The sequence below is a fragment of the Mesoplodon bidens genome (assembly GCF_964165515.1).
Source record: "Mesoplodon bidens genome assembly, chromosome: 13".
In the NCBI taxonomy this organism is placed as follows: Eukaryota; Metazoa; Chordata; class Mammalia; order Artiodactyla; family Ziphiidae; genus Mesoplodon; species Mesoplodon bidens.
Window position 1 is genome coordinate 76,125,836 of NC_138169.1, and position 19,113 is coordinate 76,144,948.

Genomic DNA, 19,113 nt, shown 5'->3' on the forward strand with positions numbered 1-19,113 from the left:
TAAGCCCACAGGAAAGAATTTGACATCATCACACTGTGTTTTCCTTAACTTGACAGGAAGTCAACTTCAAGTAGACTGACTTGAATCAGGACCTCATTTGGGAAGTATAAGTGTTCGATAAACTGCATTATTTTTTTATTTGGAAAATACTCAAGTTCAGTGGCTTTATCATCCTGAACTTTACTTTCTGAAAACCTGGCAATCCCATGTGGACTTCTGGTAGAATGAGCAATGCAAAGAGCTGGCTTGGACTTGGCATGTCCTTGTACTTCTGGGGATTGATGGACCTTACAACCACTGTTCTCTCGGGTACACCAACACCGCCAGGCAAATTAGAAGCCTTCCTGTCAGACAAGCCACAGTCACACTCTCGGACAAAGAGGAGCTGGGTTTGGAACCAATTTTTTGTTCTGGAAGAATACACTGGAACTGACCCTTTGTATGTCGGCAAGGTAAGAACTGCCAAAGAGAAAGATAAATTATCAGAATATTGAATATTGACATTGAATAAGAATATGAATTGACTACGAAAGCTCAAATAGTCTAAGGCCTGAGAACAATTTTAACTAGAGGTATGTTACTTGACAGCTAGCTGAAATCTAATTTTTGCTGTGTCAGATACCGATCAGAAAGGAAAGATCTCTCTCCTTGTTCTTGCCCCTGTTCTGAGTGGGAAATACTAGGAATTGGATTTTTGCAGGAAAAGCCTTGGACCCTGTAAGAACCATTCAAGTCCCCGCAGAGGCAGCAGAAGCCTCAGGAATAACAGGATGGGGAAGAAATAAACTGGGAAATGCAAAGGGAGGAGTAGAGGGTATTTTGCCTTTTTTTTTTTTTCAAAGCATTTCCACAGGTATTGCCTGAGGCCTAAATTTAATGGAAATAAAAAGAATAAAACATTCTTCATTTCAGAAGATCCTAGCTTGTGCTTCAGGATAGTTGGAGACAATCAATGAATATATTTATAAACTTTATACTCGAATTCCCTTGATTTATCTATCATAATTTCATTTTTAATCCAGGCTTTCTCCTGTGTTTACTTATTTTGGATGTTAATCAGAGACCATTTTGCAAAAGCAACCAAATGAGAGAAAATGGGAAACAAGGAACTAATTAGAAAATAAATAATTCATTCAAATAACAAACACTTGTTTAGCACAGAGGCTAAAAGTGTGGGTTTCAGAGTCAAATATATGTGGGTTCAAAACCCAGCTCTGCCAATTGCTTCCAGAGTGACTTTGGAGAACCACGTAATAAGAGAACCACACTTCTCAAGAGCTGTCTACATAAGCTCTTTCCTCAACTCCCACCCACTTCTCAACCCAGTTATCTGACTTCTGCCCTCACTCTGCACTAAAGTTGTCTTTTCAGTGCTCCTAAGGACCTCCCCACCACCAGACCCGATGGGTTCATTTCATGGAACCACCCAACAGCGGCCTTGGACACTGCTGCCAAGTCCCTCCTTCTTGACTCACATTCTTCTCTCAGCTTCATGATCTTCACAACCCCATTTTTCCTCCTTCCTTCTCAGCCTCTTTGCTGGTCCTCTCCCTCTGCCTGACCCCAACCACTGGTGGTCCTGTAAGCTTTGCCCTGGGTCTCTTCCCTATACACACTCATTCTCTGGGTGGATTCGTCATCCCTATGGTTTTAACCCCCACCCCCAAACCAATGAATTCAAAACCTCCACCTCTGGCTCAGACCACTCGTCTGAGGTTCAAACTTACAAACTCTACCGCTCCATGTTTATGACTCAAAGGCGTCCCACGTGTAGCATATCCAGTAAAGAATTCTCTAAGCCCACCCTGTTAGACTCTCTCACCACCATTATTTTTTTCACAGCTCTAATCACAACCTACAATATCTAATTTATTTGTTTGTTTATATGTGTATTGTCTGAAGCCCTAGACTAGACTATAAGCTCAACGAGGACAAGGACACTGCTCCCATTTTATCCACAAGGCCTAACACAGTACCTGTCACATAGGCAGTGTTCAAAAAGATACTTATGAAATGAGTACCTCGTGGTGTAGTAAGGATTAAGTAATAAGCTAACACATGTAAAGTGCTTTAGCAGAGTACCAGGTCCAGAGTAAGATCTTAATAATGGCTACCCTGTAGTAGCTGTAGTCATCGTCGTCGTCGTCGTAGTAGCAGCAGCAGCAGCAGCAGCAGCAATAGTATAGGGAGTTCCTTATGTGAATTAAGCAGCTCAGTAATCCATACCTAATGCACCTGCAAATCTCTTGGCCTCAAAACCTGTGAATTTTCTTTGACTTCTGCCTTTCCTTCTCTTCTTCCTTCGTGCACAACCAGTCACCACACTCTGTCAGTAGCTCCTTGCCAGTTTCTCTCAGATTCACCTCATCCTCTCCAGGCTCTGTGATTACTGTGGTCCCTCTGTTCTTCATGATTAGATTAACTAAGCAGGTGCTGTAGGGAGAATCTTCCCATTCCTTCCCCTAGGACTCAGGACATTTACCTCCATGAAGCACCCTTTCCATCATGTCACTCTTTTGATTAAGAAAGCACGGTAGCTCTCCAGTGCTTATCAGAGTTCTTAGCATGTAGTTCAAGGACTTCCAGAAAAATGAGTCCTCCTCCCTTATCCAGCCCTCCCCTAGGATTTCTCAAATCCTGTCCTGATCTCAGTCACGCTGGGTCTCCTTACCGGCCCTGACACAACATACCACGTCAGTCCCTACCCCAGATGAGTGCCCATGCGACTGTCATGCCAAGGACACACGGTCAGCTCCTCTCTGTTCAATTACATTCAAAGTTCTCAGGGCCCCAGCTGAAAAGCCTTTTCCATCATGAATACATCTTCCACCTATTCAGAGTCCAAAGATCTCTAGCAACTTGATATTTGTAAAACATTTCTTCCAACTAGACACACATAGCTACTGCTAAAATAGGTTTAAGAAAATGTTTTTGTATTCGGTAATTGTTTTGTGTATCTGTACAGTTTAGAGCCCTCCTCCCTGCTCCCAAAGACAGAAACTGAGATGCCATCCCTGGCCTTCCCTACATTTCCCTAACACTGAGTACCAAGCACAGAACTGGACATACAAAAATACAGAAAGACAAGAGTATCTGACAAGTTTCTGGGCTACCACAGCACCGTGTGTCAGTCATATTCTCATAAAGCAGATCATTTAATCATCATAACAATGTTACGAGGTACGTATAATTCACTAGTTTTTGATAATTAGAGTAGGGAACAAGGCTCAGAGAGGTTACGTTCCTTGCCCAAAGTTACACAGAAGGCAACAGGAAATCTGAAACCGAAGCCATGGGCTTTCTTTTACACTGCCCTGCACATGGCCATGACTTCAGACCTAGCCCTGAGAGACACAGAGAAGCATCAATGGTGTCGGTGAGACCAGGAATGTAACCAAGCCTGTTTCCTGAAGGTGGGAGCACACAGCTGTCTAGTACCCTCTAGCACTCATGATTAGTGCTCACCCTTTCCTAATCACCCCAACCCAGGACACAGGATACCTCCGCATCTCCACAGTCATCCTGTCCAACCAACACTCCAGCAAACAATGAAAGTTTTTACCCTGAATTGGGTATGTCACCTCCACATGAAGAAGATAATTATGTATTCACTTACCCTGGCACTTTTCCCCTTTACTTTCTTTTGAAAGAGAATCCATCCACCTTTCATTCCCTCTCTTCCAGGGGCATTTCAGCTTGTCACCTTGAGCTCTGGAAGATGTCTGTTTAGAGAGCTGGCCTGAGTATTTGCTTATTTCAGAAAGGAGTGTGGTAACAATTATCAGCTGTAATTGGTATGGCCTTATACAATCCACACTGGGCTTTCCAGGGACAAGGCAGTGTCGAGTTAAAGCTAGATTATATTGACATATGCAAAGAGGGGGATGCAGAGAGCTTGTGCTTGTGCACGAACCTGTGGTCCCAAGTCATGCTGAGGTTAGCAACTACACGGAAGCTGTCTAACCACAAATTGTAAGCACTTGCTGCATTCCTGGAACTATACGAGGCACCATGAAAGACAGCAAAAGGAGTGAAAGTCACCCTTGAGTTTAACATTTTTTCATGATCTTCATGTACTTCCCATCATTCGCGACTCCTCTGGCTCAAGATCTTATAGACTAAAGAATTGTTGGGTTAAGTAGACTATCCACCTGCCCGTCTAGGATAAGTACATAACCACGTGCTGCCAACTCCACTCCAGAAGCTCCTTACCTTCCTCCAAAGAGCTGGTGCTCAGTCAGTGTTAGCTGAATTAAGTATGGATAAATATAAAACACATTTTTCTTGCAGTGCCAATTTGCTGAGTGACAGAGAAAAGCTGTTAATATCTCTTCTTGTCAATTTTCACAACCAAATGTGTATTCTATGGCTGGTAAACCTAATGTTAAATGCACAGTACTGTGCTGGTTATTAAGCTAGTGTCTCAGCTCTGTATTCACCTTTCCATACTTCACTTTGTGATGCTGGGGCTGGAACTCTGCAAACCACAGTTTCTCCGTTTCCAACCAGCTCCCACTGGGTTCTGAGAGGAGAATGCACTAGAGGGAGAACCAGAGGCAGGAGGAGGGAGAAGGGACTTGTTCCTTTTACCTGCAGCGGTTGATTCCAGTTTCTGGATTCTTTCCACACTCCCAGCCCCAGCCTCATCACACCCGCTGAGAAATATCAGCACCACTGGATGGCACCGCCTTCTCAGAAGTCTGAGTCTCAGTTCCGTGAGAGGTGGGCGCTGGGGGGCACCTTCTCTAAACTCCTGAAGCCCCAGCCTGACGGGGCAGCGCCCCCTTCTCAGAGGTCTCTGGCCCAGCCTCCTCCAAATGCCCAGATTCCAAAAGCCCCAACTTCTGCCCTCTGCTTCCCCAGCCAGAGGGGCACTAGCTGTTTCCTGGAGTTATTATCTCTCCTATGATACCTCAATGTTCCCTTTCTGCCTTTTCAATCCTTCATATTAAATTCTCTCTGCTAAAATGACTGGTGTGGGCTCTGTTCCCTGACTAGATCCTGAACAGCACATACTATTGAAAAAAATCCTTGCAGCACATACTATTGAAAAAAATCCACATATAAGTGCACCCTCGTGGTTCAAATCCATGTAGTTCAAGGGTCAACTGTATAGTCCCCAGAAACTAGTTCCGTGTAAGCAGATCCTGGCCCTTTTCATAGCTGGTACTCTTCCTGTTCATAGGAGGCCCTCCTGCTTCTCTGTGGATGTCCTCCCCCTCCCTTCCCCCCTCCTCTCCCCTCTTTCTTGCGCATAAGCACACACACACAAAGAAGGTACCTGAAAGGTGCTTGCTGGCTCTTTTCAGGCAAAGGTAACACGGTTTCACTAAAAGCTTTAACCCTACTACTACACCCTACACCACTCATTCAATAAAATTTTATTGAGCATTTGCTACATGTGAGGACCCACACTAAGATGAAAGCCACGCGGTTCCTGACTTCAAAGAACTCACAGTCTAGAGAGTTCCTCCAATTCTTCTCTCAATACAAACAAAAACAAAGATAACAGATCCAAGGTTCAGCCCAGACTCCACTGACATCAGCCAGCCGAGCAGCTCCTGAGGAACCAGAACCTTCTCTACAGCAGCAAAGATTTCTAGCCTCCTGTTACTTATTAAGTACCTCCATAGGCAGAGCACGTAAACTTGGCCTATGATGCTCACAAGTATGCTTAACTTTCTTAAGGTGCATAGGACAAAACGTTTTAGATGACACATAGAACACCTCAAAACAAGCTTGGGTGTTTTAACGTCAGCTTCCATTCTTTCTTTTTCCCCTGGATAATCTGCCATGCCCTGAATTAACCTATTTCATCCTAAGTGAAAGTTCTATGCCACATGCCTTAAAATGACACGTATTTATATGTATATTTATATTTAAATATGTATAGATATATATATATGTAAACACACACAAATATATAAATTTTTTTTTTTTTAATCCTTAGATCCCTGTCCTCCTCCTCCCAATTCCATTCCTCTGCCTGGGAACACAGTTCCAGATGGAATGGATTTTCATTTCTTTGTGGCCAGATCCAAATAAAATGGCTTTCTACTCTACACAGTAAGAACTAGGCACCTCTGCTTTTTTAACTGCATAAACAGAAGATTTGGATTGTGATAAAAAATAATAATACTGTATATGGAATGAGGAAATGGGAGAACTTTATATTCTAAATAGAATTCTTTAAGTAGAAAAAAATCCACAGCTATTTTTTCGGTCAATTTTGTTCTCTTACTTCCCTTCTCTAGATAAGACACAGCTGAATTCCTCTAGGCAGCAAAATCGCTGCCTGTGTGATTTGGCCGTGAATCAATTTAAGATCAGCTCAAAACCAGCCACAACCTCCAAACCCATCCTTGTCTGAGGATGTTGTGAATACACTTTCAGGTGTCTTCCTGGTATCCGTGCCATTTAATCCTCAGACTAACATTGTCCCAGCAATGCTTCAGGCAGCCTTCCCCAGCTTTTACCATTGGGCTATGCATAACAAAAAGGCCAACAGGTTGTTTTTTTGCCGTCTCTGCTACACTCCTGAAGGTTTGAAGGGAGTACAGAAGAGCTGGGCATGTTAATACCCTTCTCTCTATGCACGTATTATCATCATGGTAATTGGCCCCATTTATAGCTTTCCTATTATGGGAAAGACACTGTACTAGGTGCTTTACATACATTAATCTCTAATGAGCCCAACAAACCTTCACAGTAAGAATTAACATTGTCCTCTACATTTATAGTATGAGGAACTTGAGAGTTATAAGCGTTAAATAATTTGTCAAGGGCACTCAATTTATAACTGATACAGACAGTGTTCAGGCCAGATATACTTGCCTCTCTGGCCTAACCCTAACGCTGGCTGTCTGTTTTATAAACTATATCTCATGGACTTCATCACTGAGCTATGCTAAGTGCTAACTACCCCAGCAACAACAGAGCTGGTGGTAGCTGACTAAGTGTAGCTAATTTTCTGTTGCCCCCTTAGAGAAGCACTATTATAAGATAGCACAAAATTCCAGGGTTCTCGCCATCTATATACATTGTCTATAATTAGGGGTGCAGGAGCTTATTTCTAGGCTTAATATGAAAATAGTGCCCCTGGACTCATTTCGAGAGTCTTTACAAAGTAATCTGGGAGGAAATATAGCTGGATGGACAGATAAAAGCATGTCCCTAACGGAACCTTCCACATATAGATTTGAGTGATTCAGTTATGAGGCCAAGAACTGGTCCCACCAAAAGGAGAGATACCCTGATACAAAGAATAATAACCAGCAGTAAAATTCCATTTTGATGCCTGAAACATAAACAAGCATAGTCCTACTGAGTGAAACTACGGAATTCAGAGAATTTCAAGAGCCCCTGGAAGTCATTTTGTATTTCCAGTACGGTGGCCACTGGTCTATTTATTAGCTATTTCATCAGCTTCTCAGCCAACTCGAATTGTCATAAGGTTTCTGAAATTCCAAAACTTAATTTATATCAACACTTGTAAAATTTTTAAATGTTTAGCTTGTCCTTTTTTTAAAAAAAAATTAAATGGAAAGGCTGGATTCCTTCTTATTAGACTTGCTCCTATTGTACACGTTGGGACCTACACTTTCCAGAACTCCTGTTTTCTATACTTCTCAGGGAGAGGAACTTTAAAAACAGTACTAAGTTAAGGATACTGAATGGGATGTGGAGAAACTTTACTTATTCATCAACTTATATTTGCTCTTTGATATAACCATGTTCAATGCATATTAGTTCTCTGTAGACATTTTAAACATCTGAGTGAAAAAAAGTCTTTCTGTTTGAAAGGAAATCATAAATTTAGACCATACTGAAAAATCTATTTATTTCTGACACCTGTTCATATGTCAGTGCTCTTTTTCCTCAGCTTCATTCGGACATGGACCGGGGGGATGGATCCATCAAATACATCCTCTCTGGAGAAGGTGCGGGCGTCGTGTTTACCATCGACGACACCACTGGAGACATCCACGCCATTCAGAGGCTTGACCGAGAGGAAAGGGCCCAGTACACTTTAAGGGCTCAAGCCCTGGACAGGCGGACGGGAAGGCCAATGGAGCCAGAGTCAGAGTTCATCATTAAAATCCAAGACATCAATGACAATGAGCCCAAGTTCCTGGATGGACCTTATGTCGCCACTGTGCCAGAAATGTCACCAGTGGGTAAGGTGGAGATTCACTGATTCTCACAAACAGCGGTTCCACTATAGAAGATCCTCCTGTCTAAACGTGGAGAAGGACAGAATGTGCAGAACAGTTCACAAATCATAAAACTCTACCAAGCTACTTAGACAATGAAGACAGCCATAGTATAAAATAGTAGTAATACTAGGCCTAGTATTGTTATTCAGTTCCGGTTCTTAAAAAGCAAAACAAAATATAGATGATAGATACACAGATAGATAATACTTGATTCATAAGGGAGAAGCATTTTGGTATTATGAAAAAGAGGAATGAAGGGCCCAAAGTCTGTGCTGTCCTTACGAGTTACTAAGAATTTAAAACACAAGTAACTCCCATCCCCACTGAAGAGGTACTTCTGTACTAAGCAGTTATGGAAACTTGACCTAGAAAGAGGCCCTCCCCAAGGAAGCAGACATAACATTTGCAAATGCTTTAAAGCTGCCCATTCAGGATTGCATTCAGCCTTTAGCAATTCAACTTGAATAGGTTTCCACCATCTCTCTCCCTCAGGAACTTCTGTTATCCAGGTGACAGCCACAGATGCTGATGACCCAACCTACGGCAACAGTGCCCGGGTAATGTACAGCATCCTCCAGGGCCAGCCATATTTTTCTGTGGACTCCAAAACAGGTATGTGATGTAATACTTGAGTCAGAGGTGTTGATTTTATTCTCTAGTAATTTGTAACTGCTATTTATGACAGACCCAACTCTCCTTTTCAAGAACTCTCCAGGGAATGTATTAACTAGAGAGGATTGTTATAAGCTTTGGGATTAAGAGACCAAACTAGCACTGCCCTGGGGGGTAAGAGCAGCACAATGCAGAGACAGTGGATAAAGTCTGACTGGAGAGGCCCAAAGAACTGCCTACACAAAAGTATACCTCCTCACTAACCTGCAAAAAATCCTACGGTTGTATTTATTCCCAGGGAGTAAGGTCTCTTATAACGCCAAGAAGATCTAAGAGGATTGGCATATTAACCTGGGCTCGCTACAGAACTAGAATAATTGATTTTGAAACTAGGAAGAACCTTAGGGGAATCATCCAGTCCATCACTCTTCACTTAAAGGATAAGGAAATTGGGAACGGACACCTAACAAAGTACTTCTGGTTGTAGAGATGTCCCCTGACATGTGGTCTGATGTTCTTCCCACTGAGCCACCCCATACTAAGCAGAGAGCAAGGCCAGAATGAATGGATGAATGTGATGAGGGGGAGAGAGCACAGAGCATGGAATGTGGCCCCCCAAAAAGGAGGTGCTAAGTGGGATACTCTAACAGGGAGGACAGCATAGAGAACTGGGTGGGTAAGGAGGTAAGGAGCAATGTGCTAGAAAAGAACAAGTCAACAATCAACAAATCAATTTGGCTTTGGGATTTTTGTTTTGTTTTGTTTTCAGTTTTACCCAAGAGCTTTGACTACAGAGTTTATGTTTTATCTATGAAGGACTCCCTTTAATACTTTCAAGTTGGGCAGAGCAATTATTATGATTATTATCTTGCACTTGTGCCAGACTTTCTCCCTTTTAAAATACATTCATAAATATTACCATATTTGAGCCTCCCAATAACCTTGCGAACTAGTGAAATATATGGAAGTGTTGTTATTCCCATTTCACATACAGGAAAATTGAGGACCGAAGAGTAATTAACACAAAACTTGAGTAAAGAAACTTACAGTCACAGAGGTAAAGTCAATGACAAACACTGAAAGTCATCCCTTTACAGGAAATAGAAAAAACACATTTCTATTAGCAACCTGATATAATTTTTTTCCAGAAGTCCTCAGGGGAACCAGGCATTTGGAAAACTATCATAAAAGTAGAAAGTGAGGGAGTATACATTAGTAGGAGGAAAGAAAAAAGGCTGCAGTTAGGGACTTCCATAAAACAGTAACTTTAACCATTCTACAGATGGAGGGAGGGAGAGTGAGGGGGTGCCCACAGGGAGGAAAAATACAGACAGGAAGACGGTAATGTGTCCTTTACATCCCAAGAGGAACCTTACATTATTTTGACAGCTCCCAGGGGGCATCTATAGCGTTAAGGTCAAAAATACATGAAAAGATCGTTATTGCCATGCCCATAGGCCATTTAAAAAAGGAAAATGCTAAATATTTCACTTTAGAATGTTGTTACTATAATGCAATATATATACATTATAGGAGTAAAATGGGGACAGGTTTGTGGTTCCCAGTTCCTTCCCTTGGCATGCAAAAGGTCTGCTTAGCCAAGGGTCATGTTGTAAACTTGCAGTAAACAAGCCTTTAATCTTTGCCTAGAGAGCACAGAAGTCAACTTTTCTAAGTGGAAGGGTTCAAAGGAAGATAAAACATTACCCACATCCTTGGCAGGATCAAAACACCACGTTTCACAGGATTTTGACTTAGACCCCTCTTCCTAACTGAAACCATATCATCGTACGGCAGTGCTGCTACCTACTGTCTGGGGGAGATCATCCTGTATGTCTGTTAAAAATAAACAACTCACAGAGCATCTTTCATACCTTAGCTCACGGAATGCACTGAAGCACAGAGGTAAGCAGAACCTAACAAAACAGAATGAACATATAACAAAAGGAAAAGCACATCTGAATTCCAACCCTGCTTACAATGACTGCACAGGCAGCAGAAAGCAGACTAGGAACGAGTTGCCTCAAGAAGAGTCATTCACACTACAAGGGCTCTAGGGGCTGAATGAAGAAAGAGCTAAAGGAGAAGTACCTAAAATCACAGATTTGCAGGCATATGAGGCTTTGTTTTCCCGACCCGAAGCCCGTTGTGGCTGGTCAGACAGAGCAGCCTGAAACGGTCTCAGGCGGCCAGTCCCCCAGTCTGTTAGAGAAACATTGCTGCCACCTCCTGTTCTTCCTCAGTAATGTTGCCAAAGGAAATCGGCCCGCGAAGCTCTGCCGGTTGGAATAGTTATTTATTCACCCTTTGTTTAAGCACAGCATTTTTTTGACGCTGGGATTCTGACCTCAAATTTAATAAAACATGTGACTTGCATCTCAACTCTAGCCATTAACAATGCACAAGGAGAAGCCTAGAACCCTATCTTTAAAATGGAACTTGTGGTTTTGTTTTTAAAAACAAAGTCATCTCTATCCTGCAGGTGTAATTAGGACAGCACTCATGAACATGGACCGAGAAGCCAAAGAATACTATGAAGTGATTATCCAAGCCAAGGACATGGGAGGGCAGCTTGGCGGATTAGCTGGGACCACAACGGTCAACATCACCCTCTCAGATGTCAATGATAACCCACCCCGCTTTCCCCAGAGTGAGTACCTAACCAGTGAGAGTATAGGTCTCAAGCCAGAGGGATGCAGCTGTGACAGAGGTGAAAGAGAAAGGCCTGAGTCCCTCTTTGAGTTCAATTATTCATGGATTCCTTTCTGACATTTATCATGCAATTCTCACATAATTATTTCCCTTCTACATACCAACTTCCCACAGTACTAAACCAGTGTTTAAACTCTTTTTTTCTTGATTGCCATGCCCTGACCACTCCCCATAAAATTAAATATTAAGCAGTAAGACTTGTTGGGTAGGGCTGAACTTTAGAGAGCCACAAACCATTGTAATAAGCATCTAAGATTTTTTCACCTCTCCCCAACAAGAATCGATTTTTGCCCCTTAGGGGGCAATATTGCCCTTGTTGAGAATGCATGCAGGGAAACTAAGCCAAAGCTGGAGGTGAACATAGTGACCCATCTGACCAGCTTAACCAACCAATTCACAAGCAGGTACCAAGCACCTGCTTTGTAAGGGCCCTGGGCATGAGGGGCACAAGATGCTTGAAACCCAGTCTCTGCCCCTGTGAAGCTTAAAGTCCACTTGGGGAGTACATACTCGATATTCATCAAAAGTTAACAAGGAAGCAGCATTTGCTGTGCCACTTGGTTAGTGTAGAATGAAGCCTTCACAAGAAACCAAGATGAGTAAAGGCTTAATAAAAGGATGAGAGCTCAGCAGGGGATTGAAGAATATAAAGGATTCAAATAGGAAGAAAGGAAAACATTCCAGAAGGGGGAAGCTACTCATTCATTCAAAAACTATTTGCTTTGGGCAACATTCTAGATATGGGATATAAAGACCTAGAAATAAAGCTGCACATGTAATTTTATGTTCAAAGATCCCTAAAATGAAGACCTGCTCTTCAGTGTTTCAAATGTGTTATATTTCTAACAGAAGTCACTGCAAAGTGTTTGAGCAAGTGAGAGACATAAAGGAAGGCTACTTTGATAGCCGCATACAGCACTGGTTGCTAGGGGTGGAGACTAGAAGCAGGAGAGTCTGTTAGGAGGCTTTTAGAGTGGTCCAGATTTGAACTGATAAGGATGTAAGGAAACAGCAGAAGGGGTGGAATGGGGCAAATAAGAAAACATGGATTTCTGTCTCTTGATTTCTTGGCTAAGGGAAGATGGAATCAAAGATGACAGTGATGTTCTAAGTCTGGGTGACAGGGAGAAGAATTGTACTACTGATAGATATTGGATACATAATGGAACATATGGATACATAATGGAACTAGTGGCAGGGAAGGAGGAAGACAAATTCCAATTTGAATATGAAGTAACAGCAGGACAATCAGATTGAAGGTCCTTAAGGAAGGTGGAACATAGAGCTGTGACTGTGGAATGGAGCCCAGGAACAGAGGTGTGAATTTGAGCAGCAGATGCCTAAAAGGGAGCAGTTGGAGAAGTGAGAGCAGCAGACACAATTCCAGGTGAAAGACTTAACCAGGGGAATCAGGTTAAACAACAAGAACAACTAAACTAAGAACTAAAAACCAGACCATCAGCTGAATAGCTACATTCTGAGTCAGTCAAACCAAGTAAGCCATCTATTTTATCTATGTAAATACAGGAAGAGAACTCCAATATTTACATACAACTGGTATCCATAAAGTCCCCATGAGATTTTGTGAAACTAAAAGACAGTATATTAAATATTTCACAAGTGGTACAAATAAGTAGGTTACTAAGTTGATTGGTTCTACAGTTCAGAATAGTGGCGCATCATGAAAACAGTTTATGAAATGCCATATGGATTGGCTTCTTAATTGCTTTGCTGACCCTATGGGTTCCATCTTTATTATTTCATGAATGGCTCACACTGTGCACACTGTAGACTACAGATTCTTGAACATCCTTGATCCTACCTGGCTTTGTAATTTGACACTAGACAGTATCTCTGAGGCATAAAGGGAAGAACGAAGTTATTACACAGCTCACAGTAGGTAGATCTGGACATACTTCAGGAAAGTTGTATTGTTACCTACCAGGGCTCTTGGCCTCCTTAATCAATGGAAATTGACCAGAGGCCAGGCAAGAAATTCAGGCAAGGCTTTACTGGGGACCCCGCTGCAGCAGCGGCGAGTGAGAACAACAGTTTCCCTTGCTTGCTCCCAGCACGGGGGAGAGCTCGCTCCTTATATGGGGTGAGGGTAGGAGTGTGTGCAGGGGTCGGGACAGAGGGGTGGCTGGGGAGGTCTGCCCACCACTTAGGTGATGTCGTGTGCAGTTGGCAGGCGCAGTACCCTGCTTTTGCTCTAGGCCCTTCAAACGTGGCAGTTGGGTTTTTTGGTCTCTTTGTATCTTTTGTCCAAAATTTGCCCCAACTGTGCATGCACCCAGTTATTTTTAGTCTCATATAGCTTCTCTGTCTTTTGTTACTGGAGGAGAGGTGTGTCCAGGTGCAAGCACTGCAGCCCTGCAGTAAAGGGGCCCAGGTCCCAGCCTGTCTCAATATCACCCCAAACACGGCAGCTTCACAGAAGCATAACACAATACAGTGATAACTGGGGTTTTAGTCCTGCCCTACAAGGCAACATCTTAACACCATTCTAAAGCACACATTTTGAGTTGTCATTTTTTTTAAATAATGAAGAACCTAGAATAGAGTGGAAACACAGACTACGTTGCACGGAAGACAAATGGAAATGTATAAAAGTAATCTCTGTGTCTCTAAACATTGTTCACACATTATCTCTGCTTCCTCTAAAATAGTCATTATTGGGCTTCCCTGGTGGCGCAGTGGTTGAGAGTCCGCCTGCCGATGCAGGGGACACGGGTTCATGCCCCGATCCGAGAAGATCCCACATGCCGCGGAGCGGCTGGGCCCATGAGCCATGGCCGCTGGGCCTGTGTGTCCGGAGCCTGTGCTCCACAACGGGAGAGGCCACGGCAGTGAAAGGCCCGTGTACCGCAAAAAAAAAAAAAGTAAAATAGTCATTATTTTTGGACTTTTAAAAATTTTTCTTTATCTCACCATTAATTATTTCTCCTATTTGCTAAAACTAAGTTTAAATGATCTCATTATTCCATAACCTACCTTGGATAAACTCTTAGGCATTATTAATCTTCTGATTCTTCATTCTAGGAATCCTACTTTCCTTCTTTTTCACAAATATTATCATAACTGATTAGGTGTGGTTGACACAGTGACACACCTACTATTTTATATTTAACAAGCTCAGTCACCTTTAATTGAACCAAATATAAGGGAATGTCAAAACCTCAGGCTATTTATTTCTAATATAATGCATTATGTGTAGAAATTATATGTTTGTTTCAACACAGAACATACAGCTTTCCTGGAGAAAATTATTTGTTTTTCCCAAACGTGTTCTGTAATAGAAAAGTCTAATCCATCAACAACTTTGGAAGTGAATGTAAAGAGATCATGAAATCCAAGTGCCTCCAGTTTAGTACAGACGTTAGCAATTTCCTGGCTCACACTGGCAAAGAACAGTCATCATTTCTCCTCCTGTGCAGGGGAGGGTGCTGTGAGCTGGCTGGGTGCTGTCAGCCTCCCCAAATCTTTGTGAGACTCAAGCCGTCACATCCCAGACTTTCCAGGTTCACATCCCCACAGCTTGCAATGCATATTAGAATCAGAGAGACCATGTACATATTGAAAATGTGATTGTTTGATTTAATATTTAGTCATTCACGTTATGATTGACAAAATAATGAAGAATGTCAACAAGTTTAGCCCCACAGAAGGTAAGTTAATGAAAATACTACTTCATGGAGACAAAAATGAACTGAATTAGTGAATTCAGGATATCAAGTTGAAAATGAGAACATTACTGGCTCTGAGTTTCCTACGTATGTGAGAATTCTGGGGGCATTCCATTCTGGAAAAGAGAATAAGAAGCATCAGAGATCTGTCCATGAAGAAGCTGCCAATGGGCAGTCCCAGGTGCATGGACAGATTGGAGCTAGTGGAGTTTGTTCTCCATGGCTGGTCCTCCTTTGTAGATCACTGGTCTCCATTAAATTTGGGCAGGTGGTCATAGAGACAGGCATTCAGCATGATGGCCAGGCTACAAAGGAAAATGTGGGCATTTGAAACGTGAACAAAGTAAATACAAACTTTGTGACCACAATGTTTTTTCTATTTTTCTCAGAAGTAATTAACATTTGGGGAAATGGTTCATTGGGAAGAAAAGATTGGAAAGCAAGGTATTGATACTTCCTACCACTCTGAAGGTAGATTCACTGAGATGAGAAATATTTTTCCTTTTGTCCTGTCCTACTCCTAGGATTATGATCAAGGTATTTTGGCACCTACTTATCAAACATCCAGTACAGGCTATGACCCAGTAACATTTACTCAGCCTCTTTGGATCTCAGTTTTTTCATCTGTAAAACTCAAGTTTTAACTTTTGGACCATGAAAAAGATGTTTTACACAGCATGGTGGACATGATGTGATACTGAAGAGGCTTTTTTTTGGTAGTAACAGATTACAAAGAAATGCACGTTCTAACTCTTCTTCACAGAACATTATCAGATGAGTGTGCTGGAATCAGCTCCGGTTAGCTCTACTGTGGGAAGGGTGTTTGCCAAGGACTTGGATGAAGGAATTAATGCAGAGATGAAGTACGCTATTGTGGATGGAGATGGTGCAGATGCATTTGACATTAACACAGATCCCAATTTCCAAGTCGGCATCATAACTGTGAAGAAGGTAATCCAACTCCTTTTTCCAAACCATTTCAATGGAGGCTTTGAATGCGTATGAAATATTAGTAAGGACTGTTATATTATTGATATGTATTGCTTCAAATCCTCTGATACACTTTCCTATCATTAAGAAAAAAGCCTCTTACTCCTTTTGTTTACATGTAAACACTGGCTGTGTCATCATTTTACAGAAAGGGTACCAAGTCATGATAAAAATGTATTATAAATATGCCACTTCTCCTAGCTCACTACTTAGCCACTTTAAAAAACTGCTGTAGCTTAATTCCCTAATGATGTTAATGACTTAACCAATATCTGCATTTGAATAACCTCATTTTTGCCATAGTATACCATAAACAACAATAAAGCAAGCTATACTATTATTATTAATCAATAAATAACACACAGGGACTTTTAAATTGCTACTTAAAGACCTAAAGATGCTAATCAGACTTGGAAAGGCTTTATCAAACACAGCTGCTGAGTGATGTTACCACTTGGAACTCCTTCATAGTAAGGAGTTATAATAAGTTCATAAGTTTTCATAGTAAGTTAATAAGTTTTCTGAATGTAAGCGATCGATTCTGTGGCATAAAGCACACATGGACATACTCAGCTGAAAGATAAAACCTAAAAATAATTGAAGTTTTAACATCCTAATAAATATATCTGATAAAATACATTAATTCAAAAAAGTATTGATTTCATCTTCCTTCTCCTCTATTTCAAATACAACTTAAAACCCAAGCTATTTTAAATTATTTCTTCAACAAAGATTTGTTGAGTGCCTACCTATGTGCCAGGCACTGTTCTAGGCATTTAATGTAGAGAATAAGTAAAACAACTGAAAACCTCTGCCCTCTTGGAAGTTTACATTCTATTAAAGGGAGGAAGACAATCAAAAATAGCAAGTAGGGCTTCCCTGGTGGCACAGTGGTTGAGAGTCCGCCTGCCAATGCAGGGGACATGGGTTCGTGCCCCAGTCCAGGAGGATCCCACATGTCGCGGAGCGGCTGGGCCCGTGAGCCATGGCCGCTGAGCCTGCGCGTCCGGAGCCTGTGCTCCACAACAGGAGAGGCCACAATAGTGAGAGGCCTGCATATCGCAAAAAAAAAAAAAAAAAAAAGCAAGTAAGTCAATAAAGTTGTATATCAGAAAGTGATAAGTGCTATGTGGGAGGGGGCGTAAAATAGAACAAAGCAAGATCAGAAGAGCCAACATGACTTCAAATTTAATTGCATGCTTGTGACTGGCCTCACAGAGAAGTCACAATTACGCAAAGACTTGAAGTGGGCAGGGTCACAGCACAGAGTTGGGCAGGCTGACAATGCACAACCCTCGGAGGAGCCCTATAAATGACTTTCAGTGAGAACCATAAATGGCAGCCCTGTAAACAAGGGAATGGACATGGAAATACTGAGGAAAGTGTTCCAGACAAAGGAACAGCCAGTGCAAAGACCCTGAGGTGGGACTCTGCCTAGCTTGTTTCAAGAACAGCAAGGGGGTTTATAAGGCTGGAGAGGGAGACCAGAGGGACATGAGGTCAGAACAGTAACAAGGGGGACAGATTGTGTTAGGACCTTGTAGGCAGATTAAGGGCTTTGGGTTTTAATCTGACTAAAGTGGAGAACTGAAGAATTTAACAGATGTGTGACATCACTGGACTTTTATTATGAAATAATTACTGTGTAAGCTGTGTTGAGAAAAAGCCATAAGGGGGCAAGAATGGAAACAGGGAGACCAGCTGAGAGGCTATTGCAATAATCAAGGTAAGAGATGATGATGGCTTGGTCTACAGTATTGGGAATGGATGTGGTGAGAACTGGTCAGAATCTGAATATATTTTGAAAGTACAACCAACAGGATTTCCTAACAGATGGGATGAGGATATGAAAGAAAAAGAGGAGTCGGTTGAGCAACAAGAAGAATAGAGATGGCACTAAGTGATATGGGGAAATACTGGCATCCAGTTCTGAGCATGTTACGTTTGCGATGTCTATGAGACACCCAAGTGGAGATGTATAGCAGTTGTTGGTTATAGGGGTCTGGAATTTGGAGAAGAGTTCTGGACTGAAAATATAAATTTGAGAGTCATAAATGGTACTTAAAGCAAATAAAAAATAATAATATTCCAAGGGATCGAGAATAGATGGAGAAGAGGGCAGTGAAATAAATCCTGTGGCAGCCCAACGTGACGAGGTCAGGGAGGGAAAAAACAAGCAAGGAGACTGAGGAAGAGAGACCAGGGAGGCAGAAGGAAGATCAGGAGAGTGTGGTGTCCCAGAAGGTGTAAAGAAACTGTTTCCAAGAGAAGAGAGTGACTGCTGTAAGTGCTGCTGTGATAAGTGCTGCTAAAGGTCATATAAAAACACTGAAAATTAATCACAGACTTTAGGAACAGGGAGGTCATTGATGACCTTGACAAAAGCAACGAAGTCATAACTTAGAATGTGGCACAAGTTAATGTGTTAATAATAACTTTATTCTATGCTGTTCCATAGAGTTGAATTAACACTGCTTTAGAAGGGAAGGAGGGAAGAGTTCACATGTTTGTCCTTATTTATTTAAGATGCAATCAAGTACAGCAAAAGAACAGATATATCCAGCATTCCTCCAACCAGAAATCTGTATAACCAGCACACAATGACTTCAAAACAGTGCAAAATGCTGACATTAGCTTTGGAACCATCATATAAATCTGGATGTAATTTAAATATTGCAGTTTATTTTACTCATATTCTTTGAGAACTAATAACACTTTATAAAAGGTGACTAGAAGAATAATACCAAGTTGCTGTATGACATAAGATTAAGAACACTTCCCTATTATGTGGCATGCCTCAAGATAAAAATTAATAATACATTGCCTATCATGACTGGTAACTATAAACAAGGTAAAAGCTCAAAGTTTGGGATAATTATTATCTCTTTAATGCAAAA

General features: G+C 41.7%; 1 protein-coding gene across 1 annotated transcript in view; it reads left to right on the plus strand.

Annotated features, from left to right (window-relative positions):
• Positions 1-206: 206 nt before the first annotated feature.
• The window catches only part of CDH20 (cadherin 20), a gene marked incomplete at both ends in the record, with an annotated part of 56,772 nt that continues 37,865 nt past the window's right edge, over positions 207-19,113 (plus strand). The window contains 5 exons of the mRNA XM_081252588.1: positions 207-452; positions 7,883-8,177; positions 8,709-8,828; positions 11,311-11,478; positions 15,990-16,177. Coding sequence (XP_081108714.1) covers positions 207-452; positions 7,883-8,177; positions 8,709-8,828; positions 11,311-11,478; positions 15,990-16,177 — 1,017 coding nt within the window. The remainder of the gene's footprint in view (positions 453-7,882; positions 8,178-8,708; positions 8,829-11,310; positions 11,479-15,989; positions 16,178-19,113) is intronic.